The 15112-nt window shown below is 56.6% G+C and overlaps 1 protein-coding gene across 1 annotated transcript; it reads left to right on the forward strand.

The window, feature by feature from the left end:
• The first annotated feature begins 1330 nt into the window (after window positions 1–1330).
• FAM20A (FAM20A golgi associated secretory pathway pseudokinase) lies at window positions 1331–13354 on the forward strand. Its single transcript, XM_082774686.1, has 11 exons — window positions 1331–1784; window positions 6232–6416; window positions 6777–6827; window positions 7035–7113; window positions 7320–7412; window positions 8211–8326; window positions 8631–8811; window positions 9681–9790; window positions 10104–10185; window positions 10263–10322; window positions 12424–13354. Exons 1-11 carry the CDS (start codon window positions 1429–1431, stop codon window positions 12686–12688), a joined length of 1578 nt encoding a protein of 525 aa, XP_082630812.1. The 5' UTR covers window positions 1331–1428; the 3' UTR covers window positions 12689–13354.
• The last annotated feature ends 1758 nt before the right edge of the window (window positions 13355–15112 follow it).

A 15112-nucleotide genomic window follows, 5' to 3' on the forward strand; every position in this document is an offset into this window, starting at 1 on the left:
TTTGAGGATGGTTTGAACCCTCGTGTTCAGCTGAGGTTCGTGCCTGCAATTTTCTGACATACCGTGGAAAATACAGAAAACTTGGTATTATACAAAAAAAGTGACCTCCCCAATAGCTCAAGCCCCAAAGCTTCAAATACGAGAAGAACGGAGCAGAGCAATTCTGAAATTGCATTTCTGCAGGAGAATATGAACCAGCAGACGTGCAGAACATGAACCAGCATCTTCCAAAGATGAAGAGAGGGAGGGGAGGTGGCACAGGAAGGCATTTCGGCAGGCTCATGGGGACTGGGCTGCGGGCAGGAGCCCGTGCCATGCCCACAGCACGCTCGGGGACAGAGGCACCCCCAAGAGCCCTCCAGCCACCCCCCAGGGGATCAGCTCCTGCAAAAGGCACACCGCAGGCTCCAGGACATTTGCTTGACCAACAGCTCTGCTGACAGATGCCCATTTGCGTGGCCCAAACACCCCGAACCCAGCACGGGTCCCAAAGCCTCTGCTCCAGGCAGCCAAAGCCGTACTTGACTTTCCCTCTTTCTGCAGTTTATTTTTTGTTCTCCCTTCAGCAGAGCGCCGGAGCCAGGCTAGTCTGGTCACGCTCGCTTTGTTTACAGCCAGTTTCTCCTCCATTTTCCTCCTTTGGCCTGGTGCTTCTCAACCTGCTCCGCGCTGGCACCCCCAAACCTCACCCCGGGGCTCTCCGGCCCCCTGGACGTCCCCCAGCAGCTCCCAGTGCTCCCACAGCCCGTCCCAGCACGTTCCCACCGCAAGCCTCTGGGAGCAACCCACCGGGGCGAGTTTCCTCGAGTCTTTTTAATTTTTTTTTAAGTCCTTAAAGAAATAAAAACCGAGCAGGGGCCGTGTGCCAGCAGCACGGTGGAGGGGTCGCAGTGCAGCTGGGGGGCTGCCCGCTCTGCACCCACAACTTGCCCCCAGCCCCACGCCCCCCAGGACCCCTCAGCAACCCCCAGAGCCCTCCAGCAACCCCTCAGGACCCTCCAGCACCCCCTAGGACCCCTCAGCACCCCGCAGGACCCCCCAGCACCCCCAAGGGTGCGCACCCCGCTCCCTTCCAGCAGCCTCCGCTTTCGGGAGAACGGGACCGGGGGTGGGGACAGAGGTCCGAGGGGCAGCTCCCCGGGTCCCCCGCTCTCCCTTTCTCCCCGCCCCGGCCTCTCCCCGCGGCGGGGGCCGGCCCCCAGCGCCCTGCCCGCTCCCCGCCCCGAGGTGCCCGCACGCCCCGCTCCGCCGCTCGGGCTCCCCCCCGCGTCCTGCACCGGGAGGAGGCGACGGCGGCGGCTGGGGCAGGGCTACCGATTCCCCCCCACCCCCCTTTCCAAAAAAAAAAAAAAAAAAAATTAACAAAAAATAATAAAAAAATAAATAAATAACCCCCAACCGGGTGCCTCCCGGTTCCCTTCGCCGGCCATGCCGGGACCGCGGCGGGACCGGCCGGCCGTGCTGCTGCTGCTCGGGGCGCTGCTGGCCGCAGATCTCTACTTCCATCTCTGGCCGCGGGTGCGCAAGGAGCTGGCTCCGGAGGGACCGGGGGGTCCGGGCTGCCCCTGCCGCCGCCCTCGCCCCGCTACCGCCGCCGCCGCCGCCGTCCCCTCCCCGCCGCCGCCGCCGCCGCCACCCCGCGGCCGCGCCGCCGCCTCCGCGCTGCGGCGCCTCTTCGGGCACCCGCTGTACAGAGCCACCGCGCCCCCCGGCCCCGCTGAGCCCCTGCTGGGCGCCCGCGAAGCCCTGCGCTACTACCGGCGGAAAGCGGCCCGCTGGAACAGGTGCGTCCCGCCGCCGCGGCACCCGGACCCCGCAAACCCGGCCCCGGTAGACGGCTCCCCCGTGGCTGGTTCTGGGGAGCCGGCGTCGGCACCCGTCTCTGGGTATCCTGTCTCTGGGGAGCCATCTCTGGGACCCATCTCCGGGAACCCCATCTCTCTGGGAGCCCCATCACTGGGTACCCATCTCTGGGAACCCCGTCTCCAGGTGTCTGTCTCTGGCACCCATCCCTAGAACCCGTTTCTGGGTACCCGTCTCCAGGAATCCCATCCCCAGGTACCCATTTCTGGACACCCATCCCTGGCACCCGTCTCTGGGTACCCATCTCCAGGAACCCATCTCTGGGAATCCCATCCCCAGGTACCCATCTCCAGGTGCCCATACCTGGTACCTATTTCTGGGCACCCACCTCCAGGAACCCCATCTCCAGATACCCATTTCTGGGCACCCATCTCCAGGTATCCATTTTTGGGATCTCCATCTCTGGATACCCCTCCCCAGATACCCCTCCCCAGGTACCCATCCCTGAGCACCCATCCCTGGCTACCCCATCCCTGGCTACCCCATCCCCATCACCCCATGGGGTGTGCCTGGGGGCTTCCTGGGGTCCCTGCTGCTCTGCTGGGGGAGGTGAGGAGGTGAAGGATGAGCCCCTGTCAGCTGTGTCACCCCGGGGATAAGTGCCTCTGCTCTGTGCCACCTTTTTCAGCTTGGGGACAGAACAGAACAGGTTCCTTGTGCCCAGCAGTTCCTTGTCACCCAGCTGGGTGACAGCCGGAGCCCCCGACTGTCACTGCAGTCTGTGATAGCGGTGCTGGGGGGCTGGCTGCCCGTCCAGCCCCTCTCCTGCTCCCCTTGCCAACTTCTCTGCTGCAAGAGAAGGCGTGGAGGCTTTGACTTTTAGCCAGAAAGCGATTCCCAGCTCCGAGCCGCTCTCCCAGCACAGCTCTCTTCTTGCTGCCTCTCCCAGCCCCAGCCATGGTCGTGGGAAAACTTCCCCTGTCCCCCTGTCCCCAGCCCTTCCGTGGTGCTGTCACCCGAGGGATGGTGACCCTGGGCACCAACTCCGAGCGTGGTCCCTGCCCCAAATCCCCTCGCAGGAGGGCTGTGTCCCAGCTGGCAGCAGCCAGCATCCCCTGCGTCCCCGCTCCTCCCTTCACCCCCCTGGCCTCTTCCTTCTCTCCCTGCCTGTGTGCTGGGGATGTGACTGGGGATGGGGCGAGGCAGTGCTGTAAAGGGGTTTTTACATCAGCTGGGTGGGACGGCGAGCAGCAGCGGGGTGCAGGCGATGAGCACACGGCTTTGCAATGCTCCCAGTGCACGAGAAGCCCGGCAAGGAGCTAGGGTGCAGGCAGCAACCCCGCTGCTTCCCACTCCAAAACCACACAGGGCAGGAGGGGATGTGGCCACTGTCTGTCCCCGAACTTGCCATGTCCCAGCAGAGCCCAGTGTGGTCCTTCCTGTGCCCGCTGCACCGCTGCCAAGCTCCGAGCAGAGCCACAGCCAAAAGCAAAGCCATTAATGCACGGAGCACCGCCGGCTGCCCTTGGACTCTTCGCTTAAGCAGCAGCAACTAAAAATAACAAAACGGTGCACAAAGTGGTGGGGAGAGCCTCGGGGATGCGGTGGTGGCAGGGCTGGAGCTGCTCTGTGTTCTGAGCAGGGTCGGGACCCCAAAAGGCTCTGCCTTTGCTGGAGGCAACCTGAGGGAGGGCGAAGCCTCCCCGGGAACCCCTCGAGCCTCTGGTGCTGTGGGGAGGCGCAGGGCAGGTGGGTGCTGAGCTGGGTTTCAGCACAGAGCTCAGTTTGGCGGCGATGGTGAGCATCCCGGGGACCGGGCTGGGCACTGCACCTGAGGCTGAGCAACGCCTCGGGAACACACCAGGATTCGGGGAGCAGGATGGGACCGCGGGGAGAGGGGACATGACCAGCACCAGGATCCTAAGCACCACCAGAAGAGCACTTGAGGCCAGGTGCTCGCAGCAGCAATGGCATGATCTGCAGCCCAGCCTGCAGGACGGGCCCTGCTGTTTGGTCAGAAGGCTGCGTTTCCCTCTGGTATTTGCTGCTTTGTTTAAAAGCGCTCTCGGCACTGATGCCGTGGCCACACGTTGCCTTGTGCTCGGAGGTTTGGCCGTTCTGGAGCCAGGAGGAGACCTGCAGGGCCGCCTGCCCTTGTTTGACTTCCAATTGCACCTCTGGGGAGAAGGGGGCAGCGTATTGATCGCTCCTCAGCCACTTGGAAATAAAATATATGGTGCTCGTAAACAGGGAAGGCGCTGGGGCCTCTCCTTTCCTTGGCACCGCAAACTGAGCGCAGAACGAGGAGGCACTCGCCAGGGCTGCTGCGTTTCGTAAGGCCATTCGTTGCTGTGGGCACAGATGAATTTATGGCTCCAGGAGACCAGAAGCACTGCACGGCTGGCGTCCTCCCTGTTTCTGCTCCTAGGCCTGGCCCCCAGCACACCCCGCAGTGTGCCCGGGTGCTCCCCTTAAGCTGGGCCAACCCCCGTACCTAACGCATGGCACGACTGCTTCGTTTTTGTGTCTGCAAGGGAATAAATTGTTCTGGGACTCTGCCAGTCCGTGGCGTGGTCCTGGATGTGGCACGGTTGGGATGAGAGCAGCGAGGGAGCACGGCGAGGTGCATCCTACCCACACGCAGTGCTCACTGCCCATCCCGTTGCCTTCCCCTGGCATCGGGCGAGGAACGGAGCTGCAGGATGCCAACCATCTGCTGAGGCTGGTGGGGATGCGGGAAGGGAAGAGCAAAGAAACAGCCATGCCCCTTCCAAACAAACAAAACAACCTGCTGAAAAACTCCAGAGCTTATTTTTATCCTCGAAGGAGCAGCTTCAATGCCCCAGACTCTGACCGAGTGGTCAGCCCTGCCCACGGCACAGAGCCCAGTGGCACGGGGACACCAGGGCCAGCAGACACCGGTACCCCAAGCCCGGTGTCACCCCACGCTGTGCCCCTCACAGCCCTGGCCTTCTGCTGCTGGATCCATCTGAGCACAAAGCCTGGGCAACCCCGGAGCTATTTATAGCAAGCTATAAATGAACCCTTTTTATTATTTTATTTATTTTTTTTACATTATTATGTCTTTTGCAGAGCTCTGTTCTTACAGGGAAACATTTCTTGAATCCTGGGGGGACAGGAGAGGCCGAGGGAGCCGTGTTTTGGGTTTCAAGGCTTGCAGGGGGCCGTGGGCCCTGCAGCACCGTGCCCGCTGCACGTTGTGGCCGGAGCTGCCGGCTGCGAGCTGCCTTCCCTTGCCCAACGGCTGCATTTTTTCCCCATCAGTAATGCGTTGCTCACCGCCACCCGCGGGGGAACGGGCCGCCTGCATGGGAAGCGGGAGAGCAAATATGGTAAAATATTCGGGCAGGGAAATTCCCTAGGGAAAATTCCTGAGTCATTCCCCAAAACGGGACACCGGGGTCTTTTCTGTCCCACTCTGGGGATGCATGCTGACCGCGTGCCTCTGGCTGGCCTGGTCCCACTGATCCGAAATCCCAATACAAATTTGGAGAGGGAACGGGCTGCCCCGACCCCCTGATTGCTCCCTTTCCTCCATTTCACCCCAGCTGGTACTGAGAGGGGTCCCTCAGCACCTCCAAACGTGCTCGGGTGGAGAAGGCAGATGGGACAGTCCCCAAAAAGATGGGACAACCCCACAAAAACCACTGCCCTGCTCAGGGATAGAGGCTCTTGGCACCTCCCTGCCTCCATCGGCTCCATCACAGGCCCCGGGTTAATGAACCACTCGTTATCAGCCCCCTGTTTGCCCTCCCTGCTGTGTCTCGGCACTTTCAGAGCAAACTGGGCTTCGTTTTCCCCCTGTCAGGCCTGTATTTGCAGGCTCTGCCAGCGTTAATGAGAAACTAACGCTGTGTCCTCTGCTGGCTGCATGAGTGACATTTGGTGGTAGTCGAGCCAAGTTTGGGGCGAAACCACCGGTGTTTTGAACATGAGGGAAATGCTGGTGGCTTGTGGAGATCTCCTGGGTTTGTTGCAGCACCCAGGAGGCCCCCAGGGCTCCATCCACCAGGAAAGGGCTGGATTCAACCCCGAATTTAAGAGATCTAGGGCAGGACGCTGCCAGGCGGCCTCCAGCCTCCCTGCTCACTAAAGCACAGGCCACAGATCTTGGGAAGCAATTTCAGACCCCAGAGATTTTCCTAACATGCCAGCCCTGCTGCATGGGACCTCCAGGCTCAGGAAAAAGCTCTGGCATAGACATAGTGATGGTAAAGAAAATCCTCTGAGGAGAACAAGCCCCCGTTGTTCTCCCGGGCTCTCCAGACACCTCACACTGCAGCCATCCCCCTGCCTCAGTTTCCCCTCGAGCAGAACCGTACCCACCCCATCAGACAGCGACCCCAGAGCACTGAGGATTCCCATCCCATGCCTCATCCTCCTCACCCTGTGCCCGCTGTCCTGCAGGAGACACAAGCTGTACCGGGAGGAGCTCAACCTGACGTCCCCGGCCACGCTGCTGCCGCTGCGGCCGGAGGCCAGCTGGCTCCAATTCCACCTGGGCATCAGCCGGGATGGGCTCTACCCTCGTTCCAGCCCCGCCGTCAGCAGGCTGCTCCGGGACATGCGGGATTTCTCCACCGTCAGTGCCGGTGAGCCGTGTCCCGGCACGGGGACGGGGACGGGCCCTACACCCATGGTCGGTGGCTTCAGCCCCACCAGGTTCTCTTCTGCCACCAGGGCACAGGGATCCATCCTGCTGGGGGATGCCCCGAGCCCTGCGCTGGTTTTCCTTTGGGTTTTGTGCTGTGTGGTTGTCGTTGGTTTGCCTTGAGATGGGAGAAGGGGCTTGGCTGGGGTCATTTCTCCAGGATTTTTGGTGCCATGCTGTGGGCCTGTTGCATTGCAGCTCATCCCGACAGGCTGCGGGGAGCCGTGGCGGTGCAGGGGGTGGGCAGCAGGAGGGCGAGCCCTGCACGGCCCCTTCCTCACCGTTCCCCCTGTCCTTGCAGACTACAGCCAGGACGAGAAAGCTCTGCTGGGAGCCTGTGACTGCAGCCAGAGTGAGTGAGTCCCCTCGGGTCCCCACTGTCCCCGCCAGCCCACACCAAACATCCCCACATCATCCATCACTTCACCCAGCCGGGCAGGGTGACGCTGGGACCCCCCCTTTCCAGCTCCTCTGCCCTAACCCTTGGCAAAGATGCCCTTCACCAGGCAGTGCCAAGCCCCTCGCCCTCCAATTTAAGCCGGTTTAATTTTCTCCCCAGTCGTGAAGCCCAGCGGCGTGCACCTGAAGCTGGTCCTCAGGTTCCAGGACTTCGGGAAAGCCATGTTCAAGCCCATGAGGTAAGGCAGAGCCTTAAAAAAAGGACCTCAGGGTGCTTTTCTCCAACCATCTGTCTGTTTTTTCCACTAGGGACTGTGCATCCCTTCCCTGGGGAGCTGCTTTCCCTCATTTCTCCCTGGATTCCCCAGTGTGCCCTGCATCTGCCTGAGATCTGAGCGTGCAGCTCCCTGTGCTCACCCCGTGCTCACCCCCTGATCTCTTCCAGGCAGAAACGTGAGGAGGAGACACCCGAGGATTTCTTCTACTTCGTCGACTTCCAGCGGCACAACGCGGAGATCGCCGCCTTCCACCTCGACAGGTCTGGGCTGCCGGGTGCTGTGCCCGTGGGCAGCTTGGCGCTGAGCCCTGCTGAGCTGCTGGGCCAGAAATCACCTCTGCAAGCACCGTGGTGGGAGCTGGATATTTGGGAACAGTCCCCAGCAGAAGCCGAGGACTCACGTTTGCCTTGGGAAGCAGGCTGGAAGGGACCGGGCAGGCTGCAACTGGATTGCTTCTTGGAAGCAGAGGGCATTGCCTGAGGAGCAGGGCACAGCCTCGGCTGTTTCACCCGCTGGTGCTGACTCAGCAGTCAGCAGAGGTTTTCCATTCTCAGACATGAATGTCTTCCTGCCCCAGGCCCTGATTTTTTAATGACCATGTGAGATGGAGCGGCTGAGATTGACCTCCTCTGAGCGGGGCGAGCCCCCTCACCGCCCCCCATCCCAGCTGCGTGGCACCAGGGTCAGTGCCTCAATGCTCAGCACCCACCTCGCAGAAAGGCCCCGAGGGCTCAGCTGCCTCCCAAAAGACAGGGCTTGCACGCAAGGAGACAGGAGCAACTGGTTAGGGAAACGATACAAATCCTGGAGCACATCCAGATAGTCCCAGGCGACAGCTATTAACATACCAGAATAAAACTCAGCCTCGTTTTATTGCAGAGGGTAAAACGATCCTGGCTATTTGCTAGAAAGAAGCCAGAGGGAAAAAAATCCATTTGGGTGCAGTCACTGCAAAAACAAGGGGATGAAGACCAATGATTTGTGAACAGGAGGGATGCAGGCAATGCCCGCTGCCCTGCCTCGCTGTCCATTGCCATCGTGTCCCTTTCCCCGTGCAGGATCCTGGATTTCCGCCGGGTGCCCCCCACCGTCGGGAGGTTGATCAATGTCACCAAGGAGATCCTGGAGGTCACCAAGAATGAAGTCCTGCAGAGCGTCTTTTTCGTCTCACCAGGTAGGCGAGCGCTCGGCTGCACGAGCTGGGGTTGTGGGCGGCTCGGGCAAGGCAGGTGGAAGAGCAACTAGTGCAGAAACAGAGTTGAGCTCTTTTATCTGCCCACTTTTCCCATCCTCTCCCTTGGCAGGGACTGTCCATCAACCAAAATTCATGTATCCCACACAATTTGGCAGTTCACATCCATTTTATGGTTACAGACACCCAGTACCCATCGTGTGATGGGGCAGGGGTCAGTCTGGGCTCCTCTGCAGCCTCCTGCATCCCTCAGCTCCTTCCCCCAGCTCTGCTCTGTTCCCTGCAGCCAGCAACGTGTGCTTCTTCGCCAAGTGCCCCTACATGTGCAAGACGGAGTACGCGGTGTGCGGGAACCCCCACCTCCTGGAGGGCTCCCTCTCCGCCTTCCTGCCCTCCCTCAACCTGGCGCCACGACTCTCCATCCCAAACCCCTGGATCCGCTCCTACTCGTTTGATGGAAAAGAGGAGTAAGTGGGTAAATGCCGCCGCTGCTTCCATATCTGTGTCTTAGGGGAGCATGGGGAGGGGAACAAAAAGGATGCGGGTGGGCAGACAGGGAATGGGAGGGAGCAGCTCCAGCTGGGAGGGACCCACAAAGACCACCGGGTCCAACTAGGTCTTTTTAGCCTAATAACTTGGTTCACTGGGCCTGTTTAGCCTAATAACCTGGTTCACTTGGCCTCTTCAGCCTGGAGAAGAGGAGGCTGAGGGGAGGCCTCATGGCAGCCTACAGCTTCCTCATGAGGGGGAGCGGAGGGGCAGGCACCAATCAGTTATTAGTGACCAGTGACAGGACCCGAGGGAATGGGGGTCAGGCTGTGACGGGGGAGGTTCAGGCTGGACATCAGGAAGAGGTTCTTCACTGAGAGGGTTGTCAGGCACTGGAGCAGGCTCCCCAGGGACGTAGTCACAGCACCAAGCCTGCTGGAGTTTACGAAGTGTTTGGACTGTGCTCTCAGTTATATGGTCTGAATTGTTGGGTAGGCCTGTGTGGGGCCAAGAGTTGGACTCGGTGATCCTTGTGGATCCCTTCCAACTCAGGATATTCTCTAATTCTGTGATTCTATGAACTTTCAAATGGAGGCCGGGCAGAGGCAGCAAGGCCGGGTTCAGGTCTAGCCCCTGGTTTCAGCTTTCAGCCTCCCTGCACACCCAAGAGGAGGCGAAGGCGGTGTTGGAGGCCACGGCCCTGCTCTCAGGGGCACCCCTTCCTGGCAGAGACGTGGCTCCAGCAGCAGGGCCGAGGTGTCCATCCCACCTCTCCACACAGGAGGTGGCTTTGGGGGCTGTTGGGGCACCGCTGACCACGTCCCCCCTTCCCCTCGGTCTCCTGCAGGTGGGAGGTGAATCCACTCTACTGCGACACTGTGAAGGAGATCTACCCCTACAGCAGTGGCAACCGGCTGCTGAACATCATCGACATGGCCATATTTGACTTCCTAATAGGTAGGGTGAACGGGGCAACAACGCTCTTCCTTCCACGGGGGCCCTTCAGCAGCGCTCCGTCCTCCCTGGCCCACCACAGGGTTTGCTGGAGCCATCCCTGCTGCTCCAGGGAGGGTTTGGGGCAGCCCCTAATGGTGAGCAGGCATGGGGCAGCCCCAAACCCATCCCAGTCAGCTCCAGGGGAGCAGCTCCAAGTGTCTCGGACACTCCCAGCGAGCATTTCATGTGGATTGGAAAGAAAACGCAGGGTAAACTGGAAAATCACTCAGGCACTTGCAAGGGAAACTCTGCTCCTGTGTCTCCCCTTTACCAGGGAACATGGACCGCCACCACTACGAGATGTTCACCAAGTTTGGGGACGACGGGTTCCTCCTGCACCTGGACAACGCCAGGGGGTGAGGCGGGGAGGCTGGGGGCAGGCAGGGAGGGCTGGGGCAGGCGGCACGGCACTGAGCTCCCTCCTTACCCGCAGGTTCGGGCGGCATTCCCACGACGAAACCTCCATCCTGGCCCCGCTCACCCAGTGCTGCATGTAAGTGCCCCGTGAACAGCTGCCTTGCAGAGCAGCAGGCAAGCGTAAGATGCTTGAATGCCAACCAAAGCATTGGTCTTGCACGTGGAAGGGCTTTTGCTGCTTTTTCTGCTGGATCAATCCCTTCCAGCCATCGCCCGGCACTTCCCAGCCCATCGACGTGAGGTGCTATCGGCCCGACACGAAGCTCGGAAATCTCCATCCAAAAGCTTTGGTAGTTAATCAGGTTTCTTCCCGTGTCACTATGGAGCAGCTCATCAATTTTACTGTTTGAATCCTATCTTTGCTGCCCCTTTATTAATTCACATAAATCAACTGCTGAAAGTTAAATTACAGAGGCAGGAAAACAGCTGCTCTTCCCCGTGGTTTCTCTTTAGGAGATGCCCAACCTATTTCCTTGCTGTACCTGCTCCAGCTAAGCCTCGGGGCGGTAATTGCACTCCCCCCCCCCCCACGTTTGTATTACCAGATCTAATTTTAAAAACTGCCATTTGCACCTAGCAGGACTTTTCACTTGTAATTGCAGGCTCTCAGTGAATCCTTCACCTGAACTCCTGTTTTGCGGGGTTCAAATTAATTCTGCCTCTTAATTTGACCAAACAGTACTAGCCACAGGTCAGATCCTTCCTATTCATCCAGATCCACCCCCCAGAAGCTGTCCTTAATTTAGTTCTCCTGGTGGCAGTGGTAACAAGCCCTGCAAGTCGCACCTTTTAATAAGCCAGCTCTGGCCTGGAACAGCATAAAAGCAACTCGTGCTGCGTGAGGGAGCTGCACAAAACCTTATTTCCTGGACCAGATGATCCATTCGGTGCGGGGGAGCATCCAAAAAATGTTTGGAAAGAAGTGGAAAGGTTTCTTTAAGTCCAGAGGTCACCGATGTGTCTGTGCCCTCCACGTGTCTGCTCCCGAGTACAGAAAGTGGCACAGATGTAGCTGCGCAATAAGAGGTGATCTTTTTCCTCTGTTAAAACCCAAAACGAGGAGCAGATAAGCCTGAAAACAGCCCCCAATTAATCTGGCACGTGTATCTTGTTGGCTGAGGTCTCTAGAAAGCTCTGGGTCAAATCTTCAACACTTCAGCCTGTTGGAGGGCTCACTGTGCCGTGCGGGAGGGGAGTTGAGCTGGTGGCAGGCTTTCCATCCCGTGCTCCCTTCCACCTTCTGCCAATTTCTTATGCAACTGTTAGGGCATTAAAAGAGCTGCTCCCTGCAGGGTCAGACTACCCCGTTCTCCACCTCCGAGCACCATCGCAGAGCAAACACAGCTGGTGTTTACCCACAGCAGCTCCTAGGGTCACCCCTCACCAGGAGGGACTGCACAGGGCTCCCTCCAGCAGCAGCAGAGTCGTGCGCTCCGACGATGAGCTGGGTTTAGTGCTGGGCCTGTCCTTTTTTGTGGCTTCATCTGGATCACACATGCAAGGCAAGCCCTTGAGCACAATTTAAAGTACCTGTCCTGGTGGCAGCCAGCCGTGGTGCCTCATGTGGCTCCCAGGAGCGTGGCACAGCGGCAGCAAGCACCTTTGCCATCCATCACGGTACTGATGGATGGCCTGGGTAAATAACAGGCATGAAAGGGCAATTTCTGCACCTGGCTGAAACGCTCCTGGCTGCACCTTTTGCTCTCTGAAAATCCCGGCTAAGTGAGACCAGTTCCACAAACATGGGCTGCAACTTTTTGGAAATTTAGAAGGTAATAATTAAAATTACCGATCAATTCAGTAATAGAGATGCTGAAATCAAAACGCTTTTGCTGAGGATCAAGTAAGTAATTTCAGAATACTTAGTTTCAGTCCCAGAAGCGTTTCAAAATTACAGCTTTTCATCCTGCTTTCCATCAAAGGGAAATATTTAAGTGTCAGTCCCTCTTCAGGTGAGATGTCAGTTAGATCAGTTCCACAAGATACTCTCTTTTTGCTCAGTTTTGACAGGAGACTTTTCCTCACTCACCACCAGCTAAGACATGCCCCTTCATTTTTACCTCTCCCTCTGCCCCATAAATATCTTTGGGAACACAGCACTGTTCCCGATCAGCCAGCCGGTTCTCACTAGGATGCAAAAAGCTCACATTAGGCTGTCTGATTTCTCTCCCTTCCAGAATAAAGCGGATGACGTGGTTGCGACTGCAGCTCTTGGCCGAGCCCGAGTACCGGCTCAGCGACGTGATGAGGGAATCGCTCCTGCAGGACCCCCTGGCACCCGTCCTCACCGAGCCCCATCTCCTGGCTCTGGACAGGCGGCTCCAGCTCATCCTGAGGGCTGTGAGGAAATGCATAGACACCTACGGAGAAGCCAGGGTGGTGGCCAACGACACCATGCCAGCCGGGGCTCCCACATCGGACAGGGCCAAGCTGAGCACGTAAAGTCCTGAACTCATGCTCAGAGGCAGGGGAGACCCCTGCGAGGCAAGCAACGTTTTAATAGCTGGTAATTTCCACCTACAAATTGTGCTCCCTCCACCTGCGAGACTGGGAGGAGAAACTCTTTGGGAGGTCTTCGAGGATCGCGCTGTGGCCTGGCTGGGGCACCCCGAGGTGGGACATGTCCTGGGGGGCACGCAGGGCTCAGCCTGCCCAGGATCTCAGCCTTGCTGTGAAGGACACAAATTAGATCCAAGGATGAGGCTTGAATAAAGAGATGCCAAGAGCATTTTCCTCTTACCAAGGCTGTGTTCTGTAATCAGGAGTGAGTATCTGAGGAAGGGGCAGCCTTACTTCGCCTGCTGCTCTGAGATGAGGTGCCACCGATTCCCCATGGCCAGCCTCGAGCACCTCTGCAGGGAATTCACCATCAGACCTGTCCCTTGCCTCTTGGTCTCCAGCAGAAAGCGATGGACCTGCTCTGCTTTGATCTGTGAAGGTGCCCAGAAGCCCACTGCCCCCCAGGGCAGGAAAATCACTTCTATTTCTACCTGCCCCATGGGTGGAAGAACCAGTCGAGGTTATAGCAGGAAGGCAGATATGTATTGACCCCATGGAGTACAGCCCTGTTAAAAATAATAATAATAAAAAAATCAAATGTCTCAGAGACATAGGACTCTATTTACAATTCACAATGACACCCACTTACAGTAAAAAAACATTTTGCCAAAGTGGAGGGCTCCTTCACAGGTCATCTTCTCATAGCTTTGAAGTCACTCAAGTTACCAGAATTCCCTGGGAAATATAAATGGTCTCCCCTGTCCTTATCTCTGCTTATTTTGAGGAGATGCAATAGGAACTGAAGACCAAAAAAGAGTAGGGAGGGAGTTATCAGAGATCTTTCAGTTTGTAATTTTCCCCGGCCTTCCAAGGCCGAGGCGTATGAATGGTTTGATTACTGAAGCTCTCTTTAATAGCTTTTTGCTTTAACTGTTCGAGAATTACTCCGAGCTTTTTGGCAGCCTAGGGAAAGTCGTTAAGAACGTTGTTGATAATTTATCATCCTTAAGGAAAAAAAACAATCAATCTGCTGGAAGCTCATTCTAAACTAACCTTTAACTTAAACAAAAGCCATCCGCAGCACCGCCGACTGCTCAGGTTCACAGCAAGCTGCTTCACGTACCCTGGGCTCATTTTCCTGTAGGCTGGAATTCTGCCCAGCCTAACGAGAGCTCGGTGACGCTAGCAGTGCCTGCAGCATGTAAGAAGTAACAAAGCTTGTTTGGCCACTGCTGTTGGTATTTTGCAGGGAACCATACTGAAGCCCAATCCAACCCCATAGTAAATCTGCAATCGCCTACCTGTCTCCACGCTGTAAAGCTACAGAAGAAAGCATAGACGTAATTTTATTATGAAGATGTAATTTGAGTACAGGTGCCTGTTCTGCTCGTTCTTATGAGCAAGGAAGTTTGGAGTGTTTGTGTTTAGCAGCATGGGCCAATATTCTGAAGCCACAAAGGTCAGGAAAAGAAAGAAAAAACAAAAGCAAACAAACCTCACACCTGGCTCTTTTAGTCTGTTCTGACTTGTGATTCAGCCATGTCATCCCATTTCCAGCTTTCACTTAAAGCATATTTTTGATAGCCTTAATCAGTCAGAGTTCTCTACAATGGTGGTCTTAGACTTTTTTTTTTTTTTTTTTTTACATCAAGTCTTGTGGACAGATCATAGATTAAAATAAAAGGATTTAACTCCCTCTCAGCAGTCCAGCAGTTAGTGCAGTAACAGCATGCTGTATTACCAAAGTTGCTTCTCCCTCTACTGGTGACTTGTGCTTGTAACATACATAACAAACCCCAAAATAAATTTGAATAGTGTTATGCTGTAGCTACTGCTGCAGAAGATAGCTTCAAAGTTACAAGACTGGAAAGGGAAGTACTAAAAAGTTAAAGTTTAAAAAAATCAGAGGCTGAAAACTTTTTTTTTTTTTTTTTTTTAAATCAAGGGAAGGAGAGAAAGGAAGGCTAATATGAAGGAACCAAGCAGATGGATTTTTTAATGGCTGTTATGCTAACGGGTTACAAGGTTTCTTTCTCCTTGTGTTTTCCCTTACATGGTAGCTCCTTACTGCTTCTTGAAAGTGTGATAGAGTTCAAAACTTTCCCTAAGGGCATGCAGAGATGGGAGCAGACAACTTACAGAAGTTTAGGAGCTCCAGTAACAGTGGCTGTGCCAGGAATGAGCTGCCTTTACAAGAGATCATAACAGCAGAAGTGACTTGAGAGACACTCAAGCAAGCCGCCAGTACCTCTAAGCAGTGTTTGTTTCAAAAGCAAATCACAGAACTATGGAGAAGTTCCTGGGTCAGAGGCACAGCATGGCTCGGGGATAGCAAGCGCCACAGGCTCCAGAGGGGATGATTCAGTT

The sequence above is a fragment of the Aythya marila genome, assembly GCF_965140915.1.
Source record: "Aythya marila genome assembly, chromosome: 18".
Lineage (NCBI taxonomy): Eukaryota > Metazoa > Chordata > Aves > Anseriformes > Anatidae > Aythya > Aythya marila.